The 17,911-nt window shown below is 44.0% G+C and overlaps 1 protein-coding gene across 1 annotated transcript in view; it reads right to left on the reverse strand.

The window, feature by feature from the left end:
* AXDND1 (axonemal dynein light chain domain containing 1) overlaps positions 1–16,353 on the reverse strand; it is a 25,640-nt gene extending 9,287 nt beyond the window's left edge. The window contains exons 1-20 of the mRNA XM_075038559.1: positions 16,227–16,353; positions 15,575–15,759; positions 15,103–15,203; positions 14,317–14,443; positions 13,874–13,959; positions 12,677–12,733; positions 12,451–12,556; positions 11,599–11,720; positions 10,943–11,083; positions 10,403–10,507; positions 9,658–9,778; positions 8,951–9,052; positions 8,208–8,374; positions 7,290–7,353; positions 6,604–6,838; positions 3,694–3,907; positions 2,988–3,081; positions 2,088–2,296; positions 1,381–1,477; positions 307–417 (exon numbers count right to left, since the gene is read on the reverse strand). Of these exons, the coding sequence (XP_074894660.1) occupies positions 307–417; positions 1,381–1,477; positions 2,088–2,296; positions 2,988–3,081; positions 3,694–3,907; positions 6,604–6,838; positions 7,290–7,353; positions 8,208–8,374; positions 8,951–9,052; positions 9,658–9,778; positions 10,403–10,507; positions 10,943–11,083; positions 11,599–11,720; positions 12,451–12,556; positions 12,677–12,733; positions 13,874–13,959; positions 14,317–14,443; positions 15,103–15,203; positions 15,575–15,759; positions 16,227–16,323 (2,541 nt within the window). The 5' untranslated portion in view covers positions 16,324–16,353. The remainder of the gene's footprint in view (positions 1–306; positions 418–1,380; positions 1,478–2,087; positions 2,297–2,987; positions 3,082–3,693; positions 3,908–6,603; positions 6,839–7,289; positions 7,354–8,207; positions 8,375–8,950; positions 9,053–9,657; positions 9,779–10,402; positions 10,508–10,942; positions 11,084–11,598; positions 11,721–12,450; positions 12,557–12,676; positions 12,734–13,873; positions 13,960–14,316; positions 14,444–15,102; positions 15,204–15,574; positions 15,760–16,226) is intronic.
* Between the last annotated feature and the right edge of the window lie 1,558 nt (positions 16,354–17,911).

Consider the following 17,911-nt stretch of genomic DNA (forward strand, 5'->3'; position numbering starts at 1 on the left):
AGACTTGGACTTCAGCCAGCTAGGAGGGTCCTGAGTATAAGTATATTTCAAATCACAAATGAATATGCTAATTACTGAACATGCTTCTGGTTGTGCCTTAGGCTTGCCCTCACAAGGAGCACTGATTTTTAAAGAGTCTACAGTCATAACATGTCATAGTTCTAGCTGTTGCTTTGAGTGCATGTGGGTCTCCATGTGAAACCTTTCCTCAAACTGAACCATAGCTGCTTCCTTAAGGAAAAGTTTTGAAGCAGACCTTCACTCAAACTGGTTCAACCTAGAACAGCAAATGCAGTTTATATATACTTCTGATTCAAAGAGGTTTCTCACTTTTTCTAAATCCAGAAAGGAGACCGGAGTGCCTTTGATCTCTGAAAGGAGAAGACTACACGCTTGAATCCAATTACAGCACTCAGTCTGGGAAGACATAACAGAAAATGATTATTCAGGGATTATTGAGCAGAAAAATAGCTATTGTTATATTCTTTCAGACAGTTAAATCATTCCACCTTTCTGTCTTTATCTGTTCCAGGGACCCATCTGGACCCTTCCATCCTCACCCTACAAAGGAAGACACATTTCTCCAAGCTCTCCATGGCATCTGTCACCAGCTAATCAATCCCACCAACTAATTCCTTCAACAAGCTACTCCTCAGGCCAGTGCAGAACATCTCTCTCACAGCCACTACCCCAGTTCATTTAGGGAAAAATGAGTGTAAATCCTAGGGGTTAATTTTTCACTTGCTAAGGTGACACAGAACAGAAGCACAAGTATTTTCAATCCCTGCAGAGAAGCTTCTTACATTCCTTGAAGCAAGGCCATTAGCCCTGCGCTCAAGGAAGCCTTGGGCTTCAGGAAGGGTCTACCTCTCACATTCCTAAAGCGCAGGCAAAGCTCAGCTAAACACTGGCGAAGACAGCAGTAGCAATTAAGAGCTTTACCTGCAAGTGCAGAATAAGGAGGTGGCTGCAGGTAGGTCAGTTGACTGTAAAAAGTTTCAGCTGCATCTGTATACAGGTATATTGCACCAAGTACCTCCAGGAACTCCTAAGCACCACTCAAGTCTGGATGTACATGGCCCTGACAAGCTTTGAACCAGAGGTGAGTCTACTGCCACTCATATGGAATAAATCTTGGAGGAGAGCCCTTACATAGGTACCCTGAAACTGGGTAAGAAAAGTATTAAAACTGAATATGACCTGATCCAGGTTTATCTGCTTTCCAGGACTGCGGAGTCTGCAGGAAACTTGGTGGATCACTGGAGTAGCAGGAATCTTCCTCCTTGAAACCCTTACATATATTTTTCTCTACCTTTTACAAAGCAAATGCAGTCTCATCTACCCCAGACCTAGACAGCTGGAAACACAGGCACCTTTTACCTTGATCTTATTCAGCTCCTCCAGCTCAAAATCAGCTTCTGAATCCATCTCAGACTGTTTCTTTCGAACGATTGCATTGACAATCTCGCGGCAGCAGCTGCAAAGATGCAGAACATCATTAGCCCTGCAGGAATGCACTCAAATGCTTAGAATCATATGCTCATTTAGGTTGGAAAAGACCCTTCAGTCAGGAGCCCATTGCTGTCAGCGAGGTACAGGAGCTATCTGTAGACCTCTGCACTAGAGAAGTCTCCAGAAGAGCAATTCTCACCTGCCTCACGCACACAATGTCCTCATGCACAGCTTGTCCACGCCTGCGCTGTACTAACCCACAGAGGACATGTGAGCAGAGATCCTGAATCAGATGGAGGCTTTGCTCCAGGTGACCTGGACTGCAGACTCACTGCCTGTACTGCCCTTACATCCTCTGGAGGTCATCCTCAGAAGTGTGGGCAGACCCCATGCAATGACAGATGCTAGCATGTTTCATAGTAGTACTAGGTATAAAGCTGGCACTGCTGTTCTCTTTAGGTGTTCCTATCTCATTAGGCTCCCTACAAATTCCAGTAAGGTCCAGTCAAGACCTAGGAAAAGACCTAAGGACAAACAAATTGACGGGATCTGTCACCCTGATCAATCTCTCAGCATGCTGCATATTTTTTCTTGAGAAAACGCCCTTAGAAGAAATTGAAAACCTCTGCTGATACCTGACTATAGAACCAGAGAGTCTGCCCATCTCCACAACCAGCTCTTCAGCTTCATGCTGCAGCTTATGAACCCTCAGGAGTCTGAGCTCCTCATCCATCTCTCTGTCTGATTCTTGCCACTGGTGACATTCCCAGGACAAGCGGTCTGCTGTCATGTGTCTCAGCAAATTCACCAGCCACAGGGTCAGGTTTCTGTGCAGTTCAGTCACCTGCACAAAACATCAGAGCAAATCTAAATCAGTAATAAATGATTGGTCTTGCCAAGTAGTCTGAAGGCAGTTCATTTCACATAAGTCAATGTCCTAACTAATTCAATTTGCAAACTGACCTAATGACAGAAACATTTGGTTTTACCATCTTTTTCTCCCATATTCATTCCCATTAAACACACATCTTTTCCTACTATGGATCTACCCTTGTCCCAGTTCTTGCTTAGGATCATATGCTGCTTAACAGCCATGTGGCACACTCTCGTGTCCGGAATTCAGCAACAAACCAAAAATCACACACGACACTTGCAGAACATTTAAAAAAATGCACAATGAGAGCCTCTAGTCTACAATCCTGGGAGAAAGAAGTAAAACCACAGAGAGCCAGCAGACACAACAGCTCTCTGAACAGGAAATATCAATGTTTTCCAGAGGAAATGCTTGCTAAAGGTGAAACAATAAAACTCTGTTCATGCACTGTATAGGAGACTTTACAGCTATTTTTAGAGGAGTTTTCCTCTGCTCCTTTGGCTGGAAGACAAAAGCCACAACTCAACTCAAACAGGAAAGAAGGCATCAAAAGAAAAACAAGCATTCCTCACAACTGTGCTCTGGCCAGATGGAAATTAAAGGAAAGACTGAATACTAGATATAGTGCTCTTATCCCTAGCAGTTTCAGGCTTGCACTTACTTTTTCATTAAGATGTGTGATGTTTTTCTCAACCTCGTTATGTAGGGACAGAACCCATCGCTGAATCATCTTAAAAAATTCTCTAGGTACCACTCTGAAAAAAACCCAAACACCCAAATCCAGAAACAAAGTTACCTCTAGTGCACCAGACCCCAGGATCTCCTGTCTCAAAGACGCCTTTTGCTTCCCAACTCAAGGAAAACAATGTATTTTTAGTACAGCATATGCTGGAAACATGACACAGGCATTTTTGTTAATGCTACAGTTGTGGGCAAGCTTGGCATTTGCAAGTAATCTCTTACACATATGTTATGCATGTGCTCTGCAAATCATTCATTTCCTGATGATATTTACCAAAGACAATGGAGCAGCACAAGGAAGAATATGGCCCCTCAAATCTGACTGTAAATGAATCACATATTTTGGGTTTTCTTCAAATGTCAAGATTTCCAAAGCAGGTGGCAATTCTGAGGGAGATGGTGATGTTCCATGAGCAATATTGAAGCCACCAACTGTTTCCATGGGTATTGCCAAATCAAAGCAAATGAAAGGCAGTCGCCAATCATTTTAACACTTCAGCTGATCACATTTATCCCACTGCCAGTTTCCTGGGCCAGGGTACCCGCAAAAGAACATTTCTCTTTTCTTATGAGCGTAGTTTAACATACAAGGGCAGCCCAGACACAATTAACACCTCTGTCCTTACGGGAAATGAGGTTTCTTATCACTCTCAGCTTCATGCAACTGGTTGGAACCTATACAGCTCATCACTGCATCCACCTGGATGAGCCATGCAGGAATCTTGTGATAAAATGCCTGCAGCTCTGCTTCATGCATGCCAGAACCTTGCTTCAGCTTTTGCACCTTGAATAACCAATCTTCCATACTTCTCACCAAGGCTGTCAAAAACATAGCTGTGCCTGCAGGGGAAGAAAATACGAACCTTTAATTACAATTCTTTCAGCCAACAAAAACAAAGCTGAATTCAAAGAGGGATGCCAAGAGGGATGAACAGCCTATGTGGGAACAGGCTACACTTAGTACTAGGAATAAGCTGCTTAGTAAGCACTAAATTCAAAGCAAGCTGAAAGAAAATGGACTTGATTTGAAACCCTGATTTCCTTCTTGTCTTGGCAGATTTGGCTCCCTCTTTGCATAAAGGCTTAATATAACTCTTTTAAAAACTGCTTTGCAGTTACAACCCGATTCTTCAAAGATGCAGGTGATACAGTATGCACGAATGTGCAAAATGCCTGGACAAGGTAGTGAATTACTTGTTCATTCACTCACCTGGCACATGCTGATGGATATTCTCTGTTGGAGAATATGCTTGAAATGTAACAATGCCTGCTTTTGATATCCAGTGTTTGAACTTTCTTTAAACCCTGGTGAGGTCCTGGCCTCCATGACATCTTGTAGCAAAGATGGTATGTTAAGCACATGGTGGTGATAATTTTTTTTAACATTTCAATGATTTTGATGCATCGCTTGGTTTCCCCACTATATGGCTGTGGGCTAGAACTGGTTAACTTCTCCTCTGGACTGGGAGAAGTGCAATGAAGCAGTGTTGGGATGTCCAGACCAGTAGGAAAGGGAGGAGGCTACCCTCCGTGGAGCCTTTCAGAGCACACAATGGGAGCCCCACAAACAGGCATTACTTTTTAACAACCCAGGAGACCAAGGAGAAGTGGTAGGAATGAAATTAAGTTTTCCTGCCATGCAGCATCAGTTTAAGAGGGAATAATAAAGAGGTGGGTCCCAGGTAGGCGTGGGCTGACAGAGCACAGTCACTTCTGATCGTTTATGTGTGGTTTGGCCATATTAGCCCTTATGCAGTATTCTGGATCCTTATTGAATATCAGCTTGCTTTGGGAAGACTGCCTGTGTCATCGCATTTATCTTATAAACTTAATTAAGTCCCCAGAAAAAGAGAAGACCTAACTGGAGCTCACTGGAGAGGTCACTCTAGCCCCAAGTGCCATTTTCAGAGTCAAAAACATCTTATTCTCACAAAGAAGGTATGCTGTGAAGGCTTTAAGAAGTAATCAAGGAAGGTTGAATAAAAGCAAAGACCTTAAGCCAAACCTTATAAATTTCATATAAGTCCTTTCTTATATCTCCTGTCTAAACCAATGTCACATCTCATTGTTTTCTCTCCATCTCTAATTCTTGTCATCAAATACCAAACCCTTTGTATTTCTGGCACATGCCACTTGAGATCAGGTATCAGATCTTAGAAGATAATAAATACTTCAGGTAACTGAAAAATACTTCAGGTAATTGAGTGCCATTGCCTTGCAGGACAAAATTACCATGGTCTCAGTATTGTCTCTTACCTATTCTTTAAAATCTCTTTCATATTCACTGTTTCTTACCAGAGGTGCAATGTAAAGAGAAGGGATACCTTGTCTTTTCTACTGAAAGGCTATTACATTTCAATGCAATAATGAATCCAAGCCATTCAAAATACATTGCCTTGTATGGATCAAGAGAATACATTTCCTGTGGTCCAGTTCCCAAAGCCTTTGTTAAAATAAGCTAAAATCCCCTTTTCTGGACTTTACTGGCTGAAGCAATTTTGGATCAGATGTCTGCACTGTGCTGCTTAGCCCTTTGTTCAGATCATGACTGACTAACTGTTGAGGCTTCTGACAATCTGCTGTTAACTTTTCGCTATGCTAGTGTCCAGCCAATAATGGCCCCGTTCCTTCCTCTTTCTCTCTCTTTCTAATGAGAACTACTGGGACTATTATTTCCTTTAGCTGATTCTTAGAATGGACAGACTTATCGTTCTATCTCATCTCCTTTAGTAGGCTGAAATATAACATGTAGCATAAGATAATGTAGGGAAAAGCACAGGATAACCCTGAGTGAAAGAAGATGACAGTATGAGAAGCAGTTTAGCAAACATGAGTAGCAGTTCCTGACAGCACATGTTCAGTTTAGTTTTAGTCTGCTAAAAGGAAATAACATGATTTAAAAAAAAGAGATGAAACAATTCTGAAACGAGAAATGAGTCAAGGTCTTGCAGAGGCGAAGGTTGAGAAGGTTAGTTGCAAATTACCCAACAATTGTTTATCATCTTACACAGGACATGATAAATTTATATCAGCAAAGAAAACATTTACATACTTTATTATCAGGATAATTCAATATCTAAATTAAGATAACTTTGCATTAGTGATAAGGTAATAAAAAAAGTATTGCCCTGTGAGACAGTGTTATCTGGTTAATGATCTACAAAGAGATGTTTTACTTTACATTTTAAACAACCATTCTTTCCTTCTACATTTATTTTCTTTTCCATAAATTATCCACAAAATCACAAACCACCCACTCTCCCTCTGAACATAACATGACTTCCCTGCATATCTGCATTAGATGTTCTTTGCACTGTATCACTTTTCAAATCTCAGATATTGTTTATATGTGTGACTGTGAGTCAAGTTTCTTGGGGTTTATCCCTTGAACGCTCCTGATTCCCAGCACATATCTGGGGGTCAGACTTTAGGTTTGGAAAAAGCCAGTACAGACTATGTCAACTGGTCCTTTATTACCTGCTGTTTTCCTAGCATTCCCAAGGAAAGACTGAACTGGAAAATTGGTCATGCCTTACCATTATTTCCACTTATCCTTGTATTGTATTGCTGGTAGAGTTCACATGCTCTTTGGTTTATTTCTTGCAGGGCAGCGTGCTGTGGAGGCAATGCTCCAGCAAAATCCCGGTGTCGATTCAGCACAGTTTGTCCCAGCTCCATCCAGTGTTCCTGCAGGCTGGCAGCACTCCTCAGACTTTCCATCTTTCTTAGGTGCACCTCCCCTCCATACTGCTGCAGGTCTTCTTTTAGCATCTGAAAGAAAAGTAGCAAGCTTGCTGTGCCCCCAAAAGCTGGACCACCCCTTGGCTGCAACAGAAAGGTGATGGAAATCAGGTAAGAGAAGTGTGAGGAATCCATGAGCATAAAGATGTCACAGTGAGTAGATAGCACAATAAATTGGAAACTTATTGGTGACAATTCTGAGCCCTTCTATGGATTCATATAATTTATCAGTCACCAGAGCTGTCGGTCAGACAATGCACAAATGCACGACTAAGTTTAATGTAGTGGCTGAACTATGGTATTGGTCAATTGTAACTTCTCATGTGTAGACTCTCAGGTTAAGCTTCAGCACAAAAGATTTGAGCTGATGTGTTTTTGTTCATATTTGTGATGGGCATAGATGTTCACTGAGGCTCAGCTAACGTGTTAATTTGCTGAGCAGATACCACTCAATAATACGTCCAACCCCCCAAAATCTTACATTAATCAAGTTCTTGGTATCTTGCAGGATTTCATCCAGTAGCTTTTCATTCATTGGAGAGGAGCTAAAGCAGAGGGAAAGAACGGATGAGAGCTGAGAGAAAAAACTCCTTTAGTAGCCAGTGAAAAAACAGGAGTCAAGATATACTCTACACATACCAAGTTTGTGAGACAAATTGTAAATTGAAAGAGAAGTAAAAACCACCAGGCCCTAATCAGAGTTTTTTGGTCTCTCACTCAACGCAACAAAAACACTGGGTGTCACTTAAGAAAATGTTACTTCCAGCACAGATGAAAATCAAATTCAAGCCCATACTGAAAATTCAGACTTTATTAACTCTGTGATTGAAATCTATAAAATGATGTCTTTCATTAATGAACACACTGTGTGAATTTCTGCATTTTGTACTTGGATTTATGCTTCGTTTTATTTAACATATCACAATGAACTAACAAAAAGCCTGCAAAACAATCACCTTGACATACAAAATGACTTTGGATTTGAAACCTCATGTCTCTCAGTCTCATTTTGTATCTGTACATGAGAGAATTGAATGCTCTATTGAAGCATCAATGCGTGTGTATTCAAGCTAAAATGAATCAAACTATATAGAAGAATTCTGTTATAGCAATGACAGCTGCAAAAAGGACACTGTGGTTCACAGCAGGAGGGTACAATCCTTGCTCCGCTGAATTCAACCACAAACCTACAGCATCTTTGGAGTTACTGTTAGGGACCTGATTATCAAAACACATGAGTTGAGGAGAAAAGTAGGGCAGTGAGGGACGTTCAAATTGCACCAAACCTCACTGCACCTGAGAGTCAGTGCACGCTTTGCACTGGGCCAGTGAGACCTACTGTCACAAGGCAAAGGTTGAGGGTGCTGACTGTTACCCCCAGTCCCTCTGGGCCACTCACAAGTCACTGCAATGGAAGTACTGAAGCCGCTTGTTGAGGCTGCTGCAGATAATTTGCAGTTTCCCCTGGCTGGACTCCTCGGAATGCTCTATTTCTGCTCCAATGCAACCCAACCTCTCCCTGAACTGCTCAGTCTCTTCCTGCAGATCAGCCAGGTCTCCCGTGTCCTGCAGGGGTTGGGCAAGAGAGTGGGAAAAGGGGCTGTTGTGATTATTTTGATCCAAGTCAGAGGAATTCTCCCTTTGCCCTAGCTATTTTGAGATATGTACATATCGGAGATATGGGAAATGTCTGTAATTCCACAGCACAGCCCTCACAAAACTTTTGAGACAGGTCTAGGGTGGCTCACCTCCCCGGGCATGCCAGAACTGAGCACTTGACTCCTTGTTGCTTGTATGCTACCGCTAGACTGTGCAGCCCCATACCTATGAGGCCAAAATTGCACTAGCCTGGATCTGTTTTGGTTTTATGGAGAAGAAATGGGGAGAGCGAAAAAAGCCACAAAGAAAAAGGGGAAATGGAAAAAAAAGAAGAGTTTGAGGTAGAGAAAAGGGGACATGGATTAAGAGAAAGGGAAGCAGAGAGTGAACTAATTCCAATTGTAATGCTCATTTGAAACTAGACCAAGATTTGAAAGTTCAGATAACAGCCAAAGTACCCAGTGCTTTACTGAGAACCATAGAGCTACATAAACCATCCCTACACACACTTTGAACAGGTAGCCATCACAGGCAGGGCCCTACCTTTGAGGCCAAGAGGACTATGAAATGCTTGAGAACGCTGGTCAGTGTCTTTCCACTAACATGGAGCCTGCGGACCAATGTGAGCTGGTTTCTGTCTGCTATCTGAAAAAAAAAACCTTTATTATTTGCCCTGTTTTCTTCTGAGAGGAGAGGCATCTGACAATAATGTGGGAGCTTTACCATCAGTGAAATGGAGATCAAGTGGTTGAGTCCACTTTCCTTACAAATAAACTTCTGATCTCCCAGACAGCCCCAGAAGTTCTGCTAACAGATTTTAAACTTGAATGGGGTAAAGTTTCACAAACAAGGGGGACACACAAACAAGGAAGCACAGAATTAATGAAGAATGATACTTTGTGAGGAAATGTGAGGAATCTGGGTACAATATTCTAAATTATGGGGAAATAGGAAAATTTTTAGTCAAGTCTATCTCTGAATGGAAATACTCATTTCACAGAAGTTCTTCCTGCAGAGAACCTGGAGATCTGTACCAAAAATGCTGTGTGAATCAACTGGTTTCCATTTAAAAAAAGCCCCACATGTGAAACACAACAGACCTCAGGAAATCAGGTCAGGGCAGGTATGACGTGTTACTACCCGATCGTATTAAATAAAAACGTTCTTTGGGATGAAATCTGCCCTTGAAACAAGACTGCTGGCTGTGATGTTTCATATCTTGCAGTGTATCAGTGATCTCCTGCACCTACCTTCAGAGCCAGGTCGTATGCAGCTGAGCTCCAAATGTCTCTCTCTTGAGCTAGCAGCAGAACCTGCTCTTCCAGTCGTCTTCTCTGTAACTCATATAACTCCCGATACTCTTCCAAAAGGCTAGAAGAAGGGAAAGACAATGAAATATGTGCACCTGTGTTTCTCATTCACATTTACTGTCTTTCTTCCAACTCCTGAAGCTTTTCTTAGACATTTCCTCTTCCTCCTTCCTCCCTCACAGCCTGTAAATTCACAGGTCCTTTTCCCTGAGCCCCTACAACACCTTTCTGTTTTTTCCATTGTGCATTTCTGATCAGTATGAATACAAATCTCTCTAAGTGAATCTGTTTGCCTAAGCACTTGCTACAACTCTGACAACAGCCACCTAAATCCTTGATTTCTTAGGTATCTGAGGATGTCCGCAGGCCCTCAGAAGTTCAGAGCTGCAAGCTCTGCTAGACTACAGAGAGTTCACCAGCTATGAATATGGGGTGAAGAAAAGGAAATACCAGCACCTGAGCAACAAATGCAACTTTCATGTCTTAAACCTAGAAAAGTTTTGAACAGCTTTCAGGCCTTTTCAGGAGTTTAGGATTTATAGCAAAATAATGGCATTTGTCATAAACAGCCAAGTTCTCTTCCTCAGAAGGAAATCAGTCCTCATCACTCCTTCCCAATGACCCCAAGAAAATGATACCAGCACACTGCAGAAATGTCCCAAACTCAACTTTGAAAGCAACTTACTTTACATTCGCCTTGGCCTCCTGCGTGGCTGCAGCTAGCTCCTCTTGAGCTTCTTCTGCTTCTTTGGTCACCTTGTGGTCATGCTCTCGTACCTCACGCAGCTCGCTGAAACAGCAGGGAATAGTCTTAATGCAGCTTAACCCAACCCAAAGGTCTCTACCCTGGCAAGCACAGACTGGTGGGCCCTACACTATCCTGCAAGGCTCTCTTCCTCCAACAGAATCATCTCATTGTACAGGTGAAAGGCATCTTGAAGACCTCCTCTTCCAGTGCACACACATTGCTCCAACAATCCCTTTCTGTAATCCCCCACCAATGAACCTCCAGTGCGCTAAGGAAAGGAGGTAGCTTTGACATTATTTGGCACTAAGAGGGTGCAGTGAGAGCATGAGGAGGCTCAAGTGCAGTCCCTATAGCTCTGCTTCAAATCATAACACTGTCTTCCTGCTCCTATGGGAGGAAGACTAGAAAACCAAACAAAATCAATGGACTAAGCCTAGGGCATAGAGGTAATTTCTTAGGATCAGGCAGGAGTCAGACCTGGCCAGCTGTCCAACAGATTCTTTAAAATAGAGTAGTTCTTCTGTAATATGTCTGTCGACCGACCGCTGTGCCATCATTTTTTTGTACAGGGTCTTCATCTGCTCAGGAATCCGCTCCAGGAGACCCACATACCTCTGTCTGCAGGTCAAATGAGTAAAAAAGGGTATTTACCTGAGAGTGCAGATCTCTCTTATGCCATCTGAAGACCATTTCCTTTCATGGCACAGGCAGCTATCTAGAAGGCAATCTTTTGAGTGTTTGGACTGGGGATTTTAAACACTCCAGAACAATTTAATTGCCACAAATAGTGGTAATCTGAGCATGGGAACCCTGGCCATGAGGGAAGTACCAGCTATTCTGTGTGAAAACTTCCACTGAATGTCACACCAATAAGGTGCCCATGCTGTCAGGTGTGGTGGCAGTGCCACTGACTTCAAGCTCCAGGTTACCTAACAGAGGCTCAATTAGCCCTGATTGTTAACTAGGTGGGGAAATCCTATTTCACTCCTAACATCAGCCCCCATGCCAATTACATCTTGACAGGCTAGATTTGCTGGGCAAGAACATCAGGAACGATCTGCAATAGCTAATGCTACTCCTGAGACGACACTGCCATAAATCAAGAGGGGGATTAAGGGTTGGCTAATGATGACCTGAGCTTTGAAAGCAGCTGTCCTCTCTCCACGCAGTCCACGCTGACCTGCCGAATCAGCTCATGAAAAACGATATTGTAGATGTTCTGCTCTGCCTTCATCAGCTCCAGCATGTTGTGCAGCTGGCAAAACAGGCAAGAAAAATCACAGCCTTGCGCAGCCTGGCCAGCCTATTCCTTTAACAACAGATTAGGACAGATCTCTCATTTCTTCTGAAGCTGGCTTCCCTTTGAGGACAAAACACTACTAAAGGTAGAAAGGGGAAGGGAAAGAGCCATCCTGCATACATTCACAGGTTCGTTGTCAAACATGTTATGCACTATCATGACTACCCTTCTGTCAACATCCATGGGAGCTTCTCTGCTAGTTCCATCTGGAGTTCCTGCTGAGGCAATGCTCTACGCTTTTCAAAACTCCTTCCCCATCACCATGCAAGAATAACAGAAAATGAGGCAAAGCAAGGTTCTTTGACAGCTGCTTTTTCGGTGTATGAAGGTTTCCAGTGGCCCATTTTGTAACACAGCAGCCTATCTCCCAATGAAGAGATGAGACAGCTACTGTTTTCATTCCTCTATCGTAATTACACCAAATGCATTTGTTTCTAGCGTTTTTGCCAGAAATGTAACTTCCTACACCAGCAAGCTAACTGTTTGTTCTTTGTGGATCAGACAAAGATGAAGAGATGCTCGGGAGAGGAAACCCGTGGTTATTACAGGACCTACAGTCAGCTGGCTTAGGCAGAAACTAGCTTCTAGCAGGCACCTTAAGCACAACAGGGATAAACACTAGGGAAAACAAGATGTTATTTTTCTGGGTACAAGAAAGTTATCCAGGTACAAGCAAGTTATCCACCTGTGAAGGTCCTGTTACTCTGATTAGCTTGTCTACTCCAGCTTTTTCCAACATGCTGTCCATCACCTCCATCAGCTGGATGACCTCTAACCTCCCAGAAGGTTTCCTGACAGACCAGAAAGAGACACAACATTAGTCTATATAGCATATTATGATATTTTCCCAGGAAATGAAATTCAAACAGCTGTTTTTTTCCAACAACAACTTCATGCAGGATGGTACTTACACAGATGGGAACAGCTGTAGTTTCTTTTCACGGTCTTCAAGCAGCGTTGTGTATTTACTGAAATGAACACAAGTGTTAGAACTCGATTACACAGCAATCCTTCCAGTGCTAGCTAAGGGATCCCGCACTCTCCTTCAATCTCTTTGTCTCTTGTACAAGCTGATGAAGGTTGGAGAGGCAGAGAAGGCTCTACAGGGTCGCCTTTCAGTGGGAGCATCCAGAGCCAAATGTGAGAACTGGACATCCTGCAGCTGTTCCCCCGGCTGGAGCTCCTTCTTCTTGCCACTAATGACAGAAATCTTGTAGGAACCTGCTCCCTTTAAGACCTCTCATGGTACTTGGCTAAGAAACGATCAATGGGTTTAAAAGTTACTGGTAGGGCCAGAAAAACACCACATATCCATATCACAGCCACCCAGAGGCTGATCACAGGACACCATTGAAATAATAAGATAACATTCTGTTACATCATGTTGGCAAAGAAGCTGTGAGGATGTCACTCCTAATCTTAGTATTTTAATCCTTGAACAATGAGAAAGAACCTCCTTTAAATTTATTAAGTTGTCTGCAAGGGGATCAAGGGGAGTCTCAGTAGTCTCTCCCAAAAGCCTTTTTTGGGCAAGGCTTAATAAACTCAATTCAAAACTCACAGCCTGAAAAACTGGGGGCTGGGGGCAAGGAGAGATCACAAACCAAAAAAAACCCCACCCCAGAGTGGTCAGATTGAAGATGCTAGCAGGTCTATACAAGCATAAAGTGAGAGTAAGAGCTACCATGAGCCTGTCCAACTTTGTGGCGCAAAGCAATTCCAAAAGAAAAACAGAGAAAGTAATCAAAAAAAAAAAAAAAAGCAGCAGCAAAAAAACTTCCAAAAGTTGCCTCAAGGGATCAAACCAGACTTCAGCTTCTACATTCATGTCCAAGTACTGAAACCCCCCTGAGAAGCAGTACAAGTGTACAGGAAATTCTCTGTTAACCACCCCAGAGCAGCAGGGACAAAGAAAAGGAGGGCCACCTTACTCTGTAGGGTTAACTGCAGCCTGGTCACTAGCATGGGATTTGCACAACCACCCCTTTTATACTCTCCCCTTCCCACCAGCAAGGGATGTATTTGGGCAGCGTCCTCAGCCTCTCATCACTTCATCCCCCTGCTCTGAACAGTTGAGGACAAACCCTTGTACACCAGAAAGGACTCACTCATCGAAGTACTTCAAGGGTAAAACTCCCCTGTTCTTCACGATGTGAAATTCCTTGGGAACCAGACTATTCACTAGGGTTGCTCGCTAGGGATGGAAAGAGAGAGATCGTAAAATGTCAGCATAAAAGACATGCACAGACTCCTGGTTCCTTCCCAAAGAGTACACAGGTTTGGCAGCTGGGAGAGCGAAGCTCTCGTAGCAGCTTTTCCGGTTGTTTCTCCATTTCCCACTGCATGCATCCAGAGCCCGACAGAAACAATCCACGTCTGAAAGCAGATTGAAACAGCTAACACTGAACTGCAGTGGGGCAGTCGGGGGGCTGGAGCTGCAAGGAAACCTGATGAGTTTTAGAATCAGGGTAACACTGGGACATGTGTGTGAGGACCTCCCTTCTCCCAGCTAGCGACACACACAGAAAAACACCCAAACAGCAGCACTCACAGGAGTACGGAGGACTGTACCACGGCTCCCTCTCTGGTCCCAACCACCCTCAGAAAAAGAGCTTCTGCCAGTCATTGCTTTCTTAGGTTTTTGACCAGTCGCAATGTCACAGAGGTAAGAGGCATCCCTGAAACAGAGGGGAAGAATTTGTTCACCAACTCACCCCTAAGGCAACCCACCGTTCCCTTACTGCTGGCCTAAACCACGTGTGGGTTTGTCCTGCTCAGCCTGAGGCCAGGCTTACGGCCAGGACTCCCTCCCCTGGGCCAAAAAAGACAGATGAGATTATGTTTTTTAGGCAGATTAACCTCTCTTTGTCTATCCCTTTTTCACGTCTGCTGCCAATACCCTACCGCATACGTATCCAACATCCAATAAAGAGCAAAACTTTTTTCGCTTCCCAGCACCATTAAGCATTGCTTATTTACAAAGAAGTGTAAAGCTATTCCCTGCTAAGTCCATTAAAGCCAGAAGAGCTTCTTTTCTTAATCATGGATCACAGAGCATCCCTGTGATCCTAGCATCATTTGGAAGGATGGTTCCAAGAATTGCTCATTTAGCAACTCTTTCATTTATTATTCCCAAAACATCTTTCCCTCAAATCTCTCCAGCCTGAACTCAGGTGGGACAGCTGGTCCATTCATCCAGCCACATTAGGCAGCACAGCCACCTACCATAAAAAAAAAAAAAAAAAAAAAAAAAAAGACCAAGGGAGAGATCTAGCTCTGCGTTCCCAGCTCTAACGTCTTTCCATTGCCCTGGGCTCCTTATCCCTTCTTTGCTTACCTTCCAGCGCCTGTCAAACTGACAGGGTGGTCTGTCAGGTGTCTGAACTTGCTCCGACGATTAGGATAATGCCAAAGCCGATCTGGGGTTTGCAGGCAGCCCTGCAGACAAGGCACACGTGGCTGTCACTTCTCAGTGAGAAATGTGCCAAGGAGTGGGAAAGGTCAGGGTGGCTGCCTAAACAAGCTCCACATCATTATTTCTGTGTCAGGGCTAAAGAAATTGGTGTGGACAAAACAGCCTCGGCAAGGGCTTCGCAGCAGCACCAACCAGGATGCAAGCATGTTTTGCAGGGACTGGAAGGCAGCACTTTGGATCTGCATCGAATAGCATGGTCAGAAAAGTGATGCGATGTAAGATAAATTTATCTTAGGAGGTCAGCAAACTTTCTTTTTGCCCAGGGAATGAACATGCGCCTCCAACGAAGAGACGATTCTGGACAGAAAACGGCAGGAGATAGAAACACACTCACCCTGAAGCCCATTGGGGTTTTGGTGGTTTGCAGGGACCGCAAGTACTCTGGCCTGTAGAGAGAACTGCTGGCACTGGTCAGGCTTCGGAAAACCTCTTCTGGAACAAAACTATACTCCAGGGAGGAAGAAACAGGCCTGATGTGATCAAGCATCCTTGAGGTACCCCTCCTCAGCTTGGGGATGTCTGGAAAATAGCATGTCAGAACCATTTCAACAGCATGTGTTCTGCTGATAAAAGAGAAAGTAAACTCGATGATAAATACAGGGCTAAGAAAAACCATCACAAGATCTCTGCTCCCTTACCCCAAGCAGGACCTAATCCTGTGTTTAGCAGTTAGATCTTCGGTGAAGCCTAGAACAACAGTTACCTTCTAACCATGAGATAAAGCACTGGTTACACAACTGCACCAAGCTGTCACGTACACAGTCACCAAGGGATGCCGTGAACAACTAAAATTTGCGTGTTTCTGTAAAGCCATTTCCCTTCTTGTGGGTTGCTAGCACTCAGCTTTCTGCAAAGATACTAACACCCTAAAACATCAGCCTAAATAAAGGCAAAACTTAATGCAGAGAAGCATCCCGCTGCTAAAGGCAAGCTAGAAGGACGGAGAGTCAGACGGAGAACCCCCGCAGGCTCCAGCCCAGCCCTACCTGACCAGTCCTTGCCGACTGAGCCTGCCCGCGGGGCACCGCTCAGTTTCCTCCCATTGGCTTTTGGTCCAGGAACTGGTGCTCCAGTTGTGGCCATGGTGAATGTTCAATATATTTTAATGCTTAGCCAAGGAAATTTGCAGTAACGAGCAATCTGGAAACAGAGTTAAACCCACATTTGTACCTTCACAGCTTATTAACAGCTTATTTTGTTATTTATTGTGGAAAAACCCAAACCCTTGTGCCTGACACCCGGTACATCAGTTAGGAAGAAACCCCTGATGCTTTGCTACAGCCTCCATAGGGGTGCTTGTTTTTCCACCTACAAACTGCATTAAGAACCACCACTTTTTTTTATACATTTAACTGGGTCAGAGATTTAATTATATTTGACTCCAATTATTAATCTTACCACTTTTTCTTCTTAGCAGTATCTTACTAATGAAAAAAATTATATTTACATTAGTTTCGTAATCTCCATGAATTCTCAGCTGAAGCCTTTCCCCCCCCGCCACCAGCCTTGCCAATATATATTGTTCTTTATAAAGTGCTCTTGGTATTAAATCTTTTTGGCCTCCTCATCAGCTGTATCCTTGTGTACTGTGGTTTCTAATTAGGTTAACTACATTTCTTTGCCTTAAGATACATGTTTGTGGGAGTAGGTATAATCTAGGAGTAATCTTGCCAGGTAGTTTCTTGTCTTGCTGTGTAAATGGTTTCTTGGAAGGAAAATACAAAAATATGCTAAAAACTTCTGACAGAAGGGAACTTTTTTTTTCTCCTTTAACGGCTCTGGCAGTACATGATATTCCTACCAAAAAGGATGGGAAGATTAATGGCACTGTTCTGTAGCAGCTACAGTTTTAAGGACACAGAAAAGACTTTACTTTAGAGCATCTGGTACACAGCTGGAAAATATCACGTTAAGTCCTTGGCACACAAATCTTTTTCAGGCCCCAAATAAAGGCAGAAATCACCAACATGATATACATTTGGCAGTTGCTTCTATTTAATATGCATTAAATGGGGAGAGGTTAGAAACTCTGGTCTGTTGCAAGAGCTATCAACTCCTTCCCCGGGCTCCTCTCCAGCACTTCCAAGGGTGTCGTTTCCTCTTGCAGAGATGTGATGGCCGATATGCAGCTTATAAAACCCCAATGATCCTTCTCAGCTGGTATTTAGCTCTGACATTGTCTGCTTCTTTTTAAGACCTCAAGAAGGGTTTGTGTAAAGTTTCTTCCTACACACCCAGCCAAGGCGATTTCCTCCCTCCCCTCCAGCAGTCTTGCCTGGTATTGCCAGGCTGGGGTCTGCCATGGCACAGCTGTCTCCATCCCTCTCCCCTCCTTGCCCCTGGAAAGGGGGAGACTTGCAGCCCCATCCAAGAGGGCTGGGAGGCAGCTGTGCCAGAGACTCCCCAGAGCTGCGGGTGCAGGCAGCCTGAGGCCACATCACACCCACAGGCTTGCAGCCCCCAGATCCCCAAGGTAGGCCAGCTCCCCCCTCCCAGTATGGGGAGCAGCAGAGGGCCCCCCCTCTCCGTACCTGCCAGCCCGCTCCTCCCTGGCTCCATCGCCACGGGAACACAGGGCTCTCCCCACATTCTAGAAGATGCTCTCCCTCCCCAGCCCCACAAGGCTCTGGCCCACACCTTCTCCCCACAGCAGCCACCTTCCCAGAAGAGC

This window comes from Buteo buteo, chromosome 10 (genome assembly GCF_964188355.1).
Source record: "Buteo buteo chromosome 10, bButBut1.hap1.1, whole genome shotgun sequence".
Classification (NCBI taxonomy): Eukaryota; Metazoa; Chordata; class Aves; order Accipitriformes; family Accipitridae; genus Buteo; species Buteo buteo.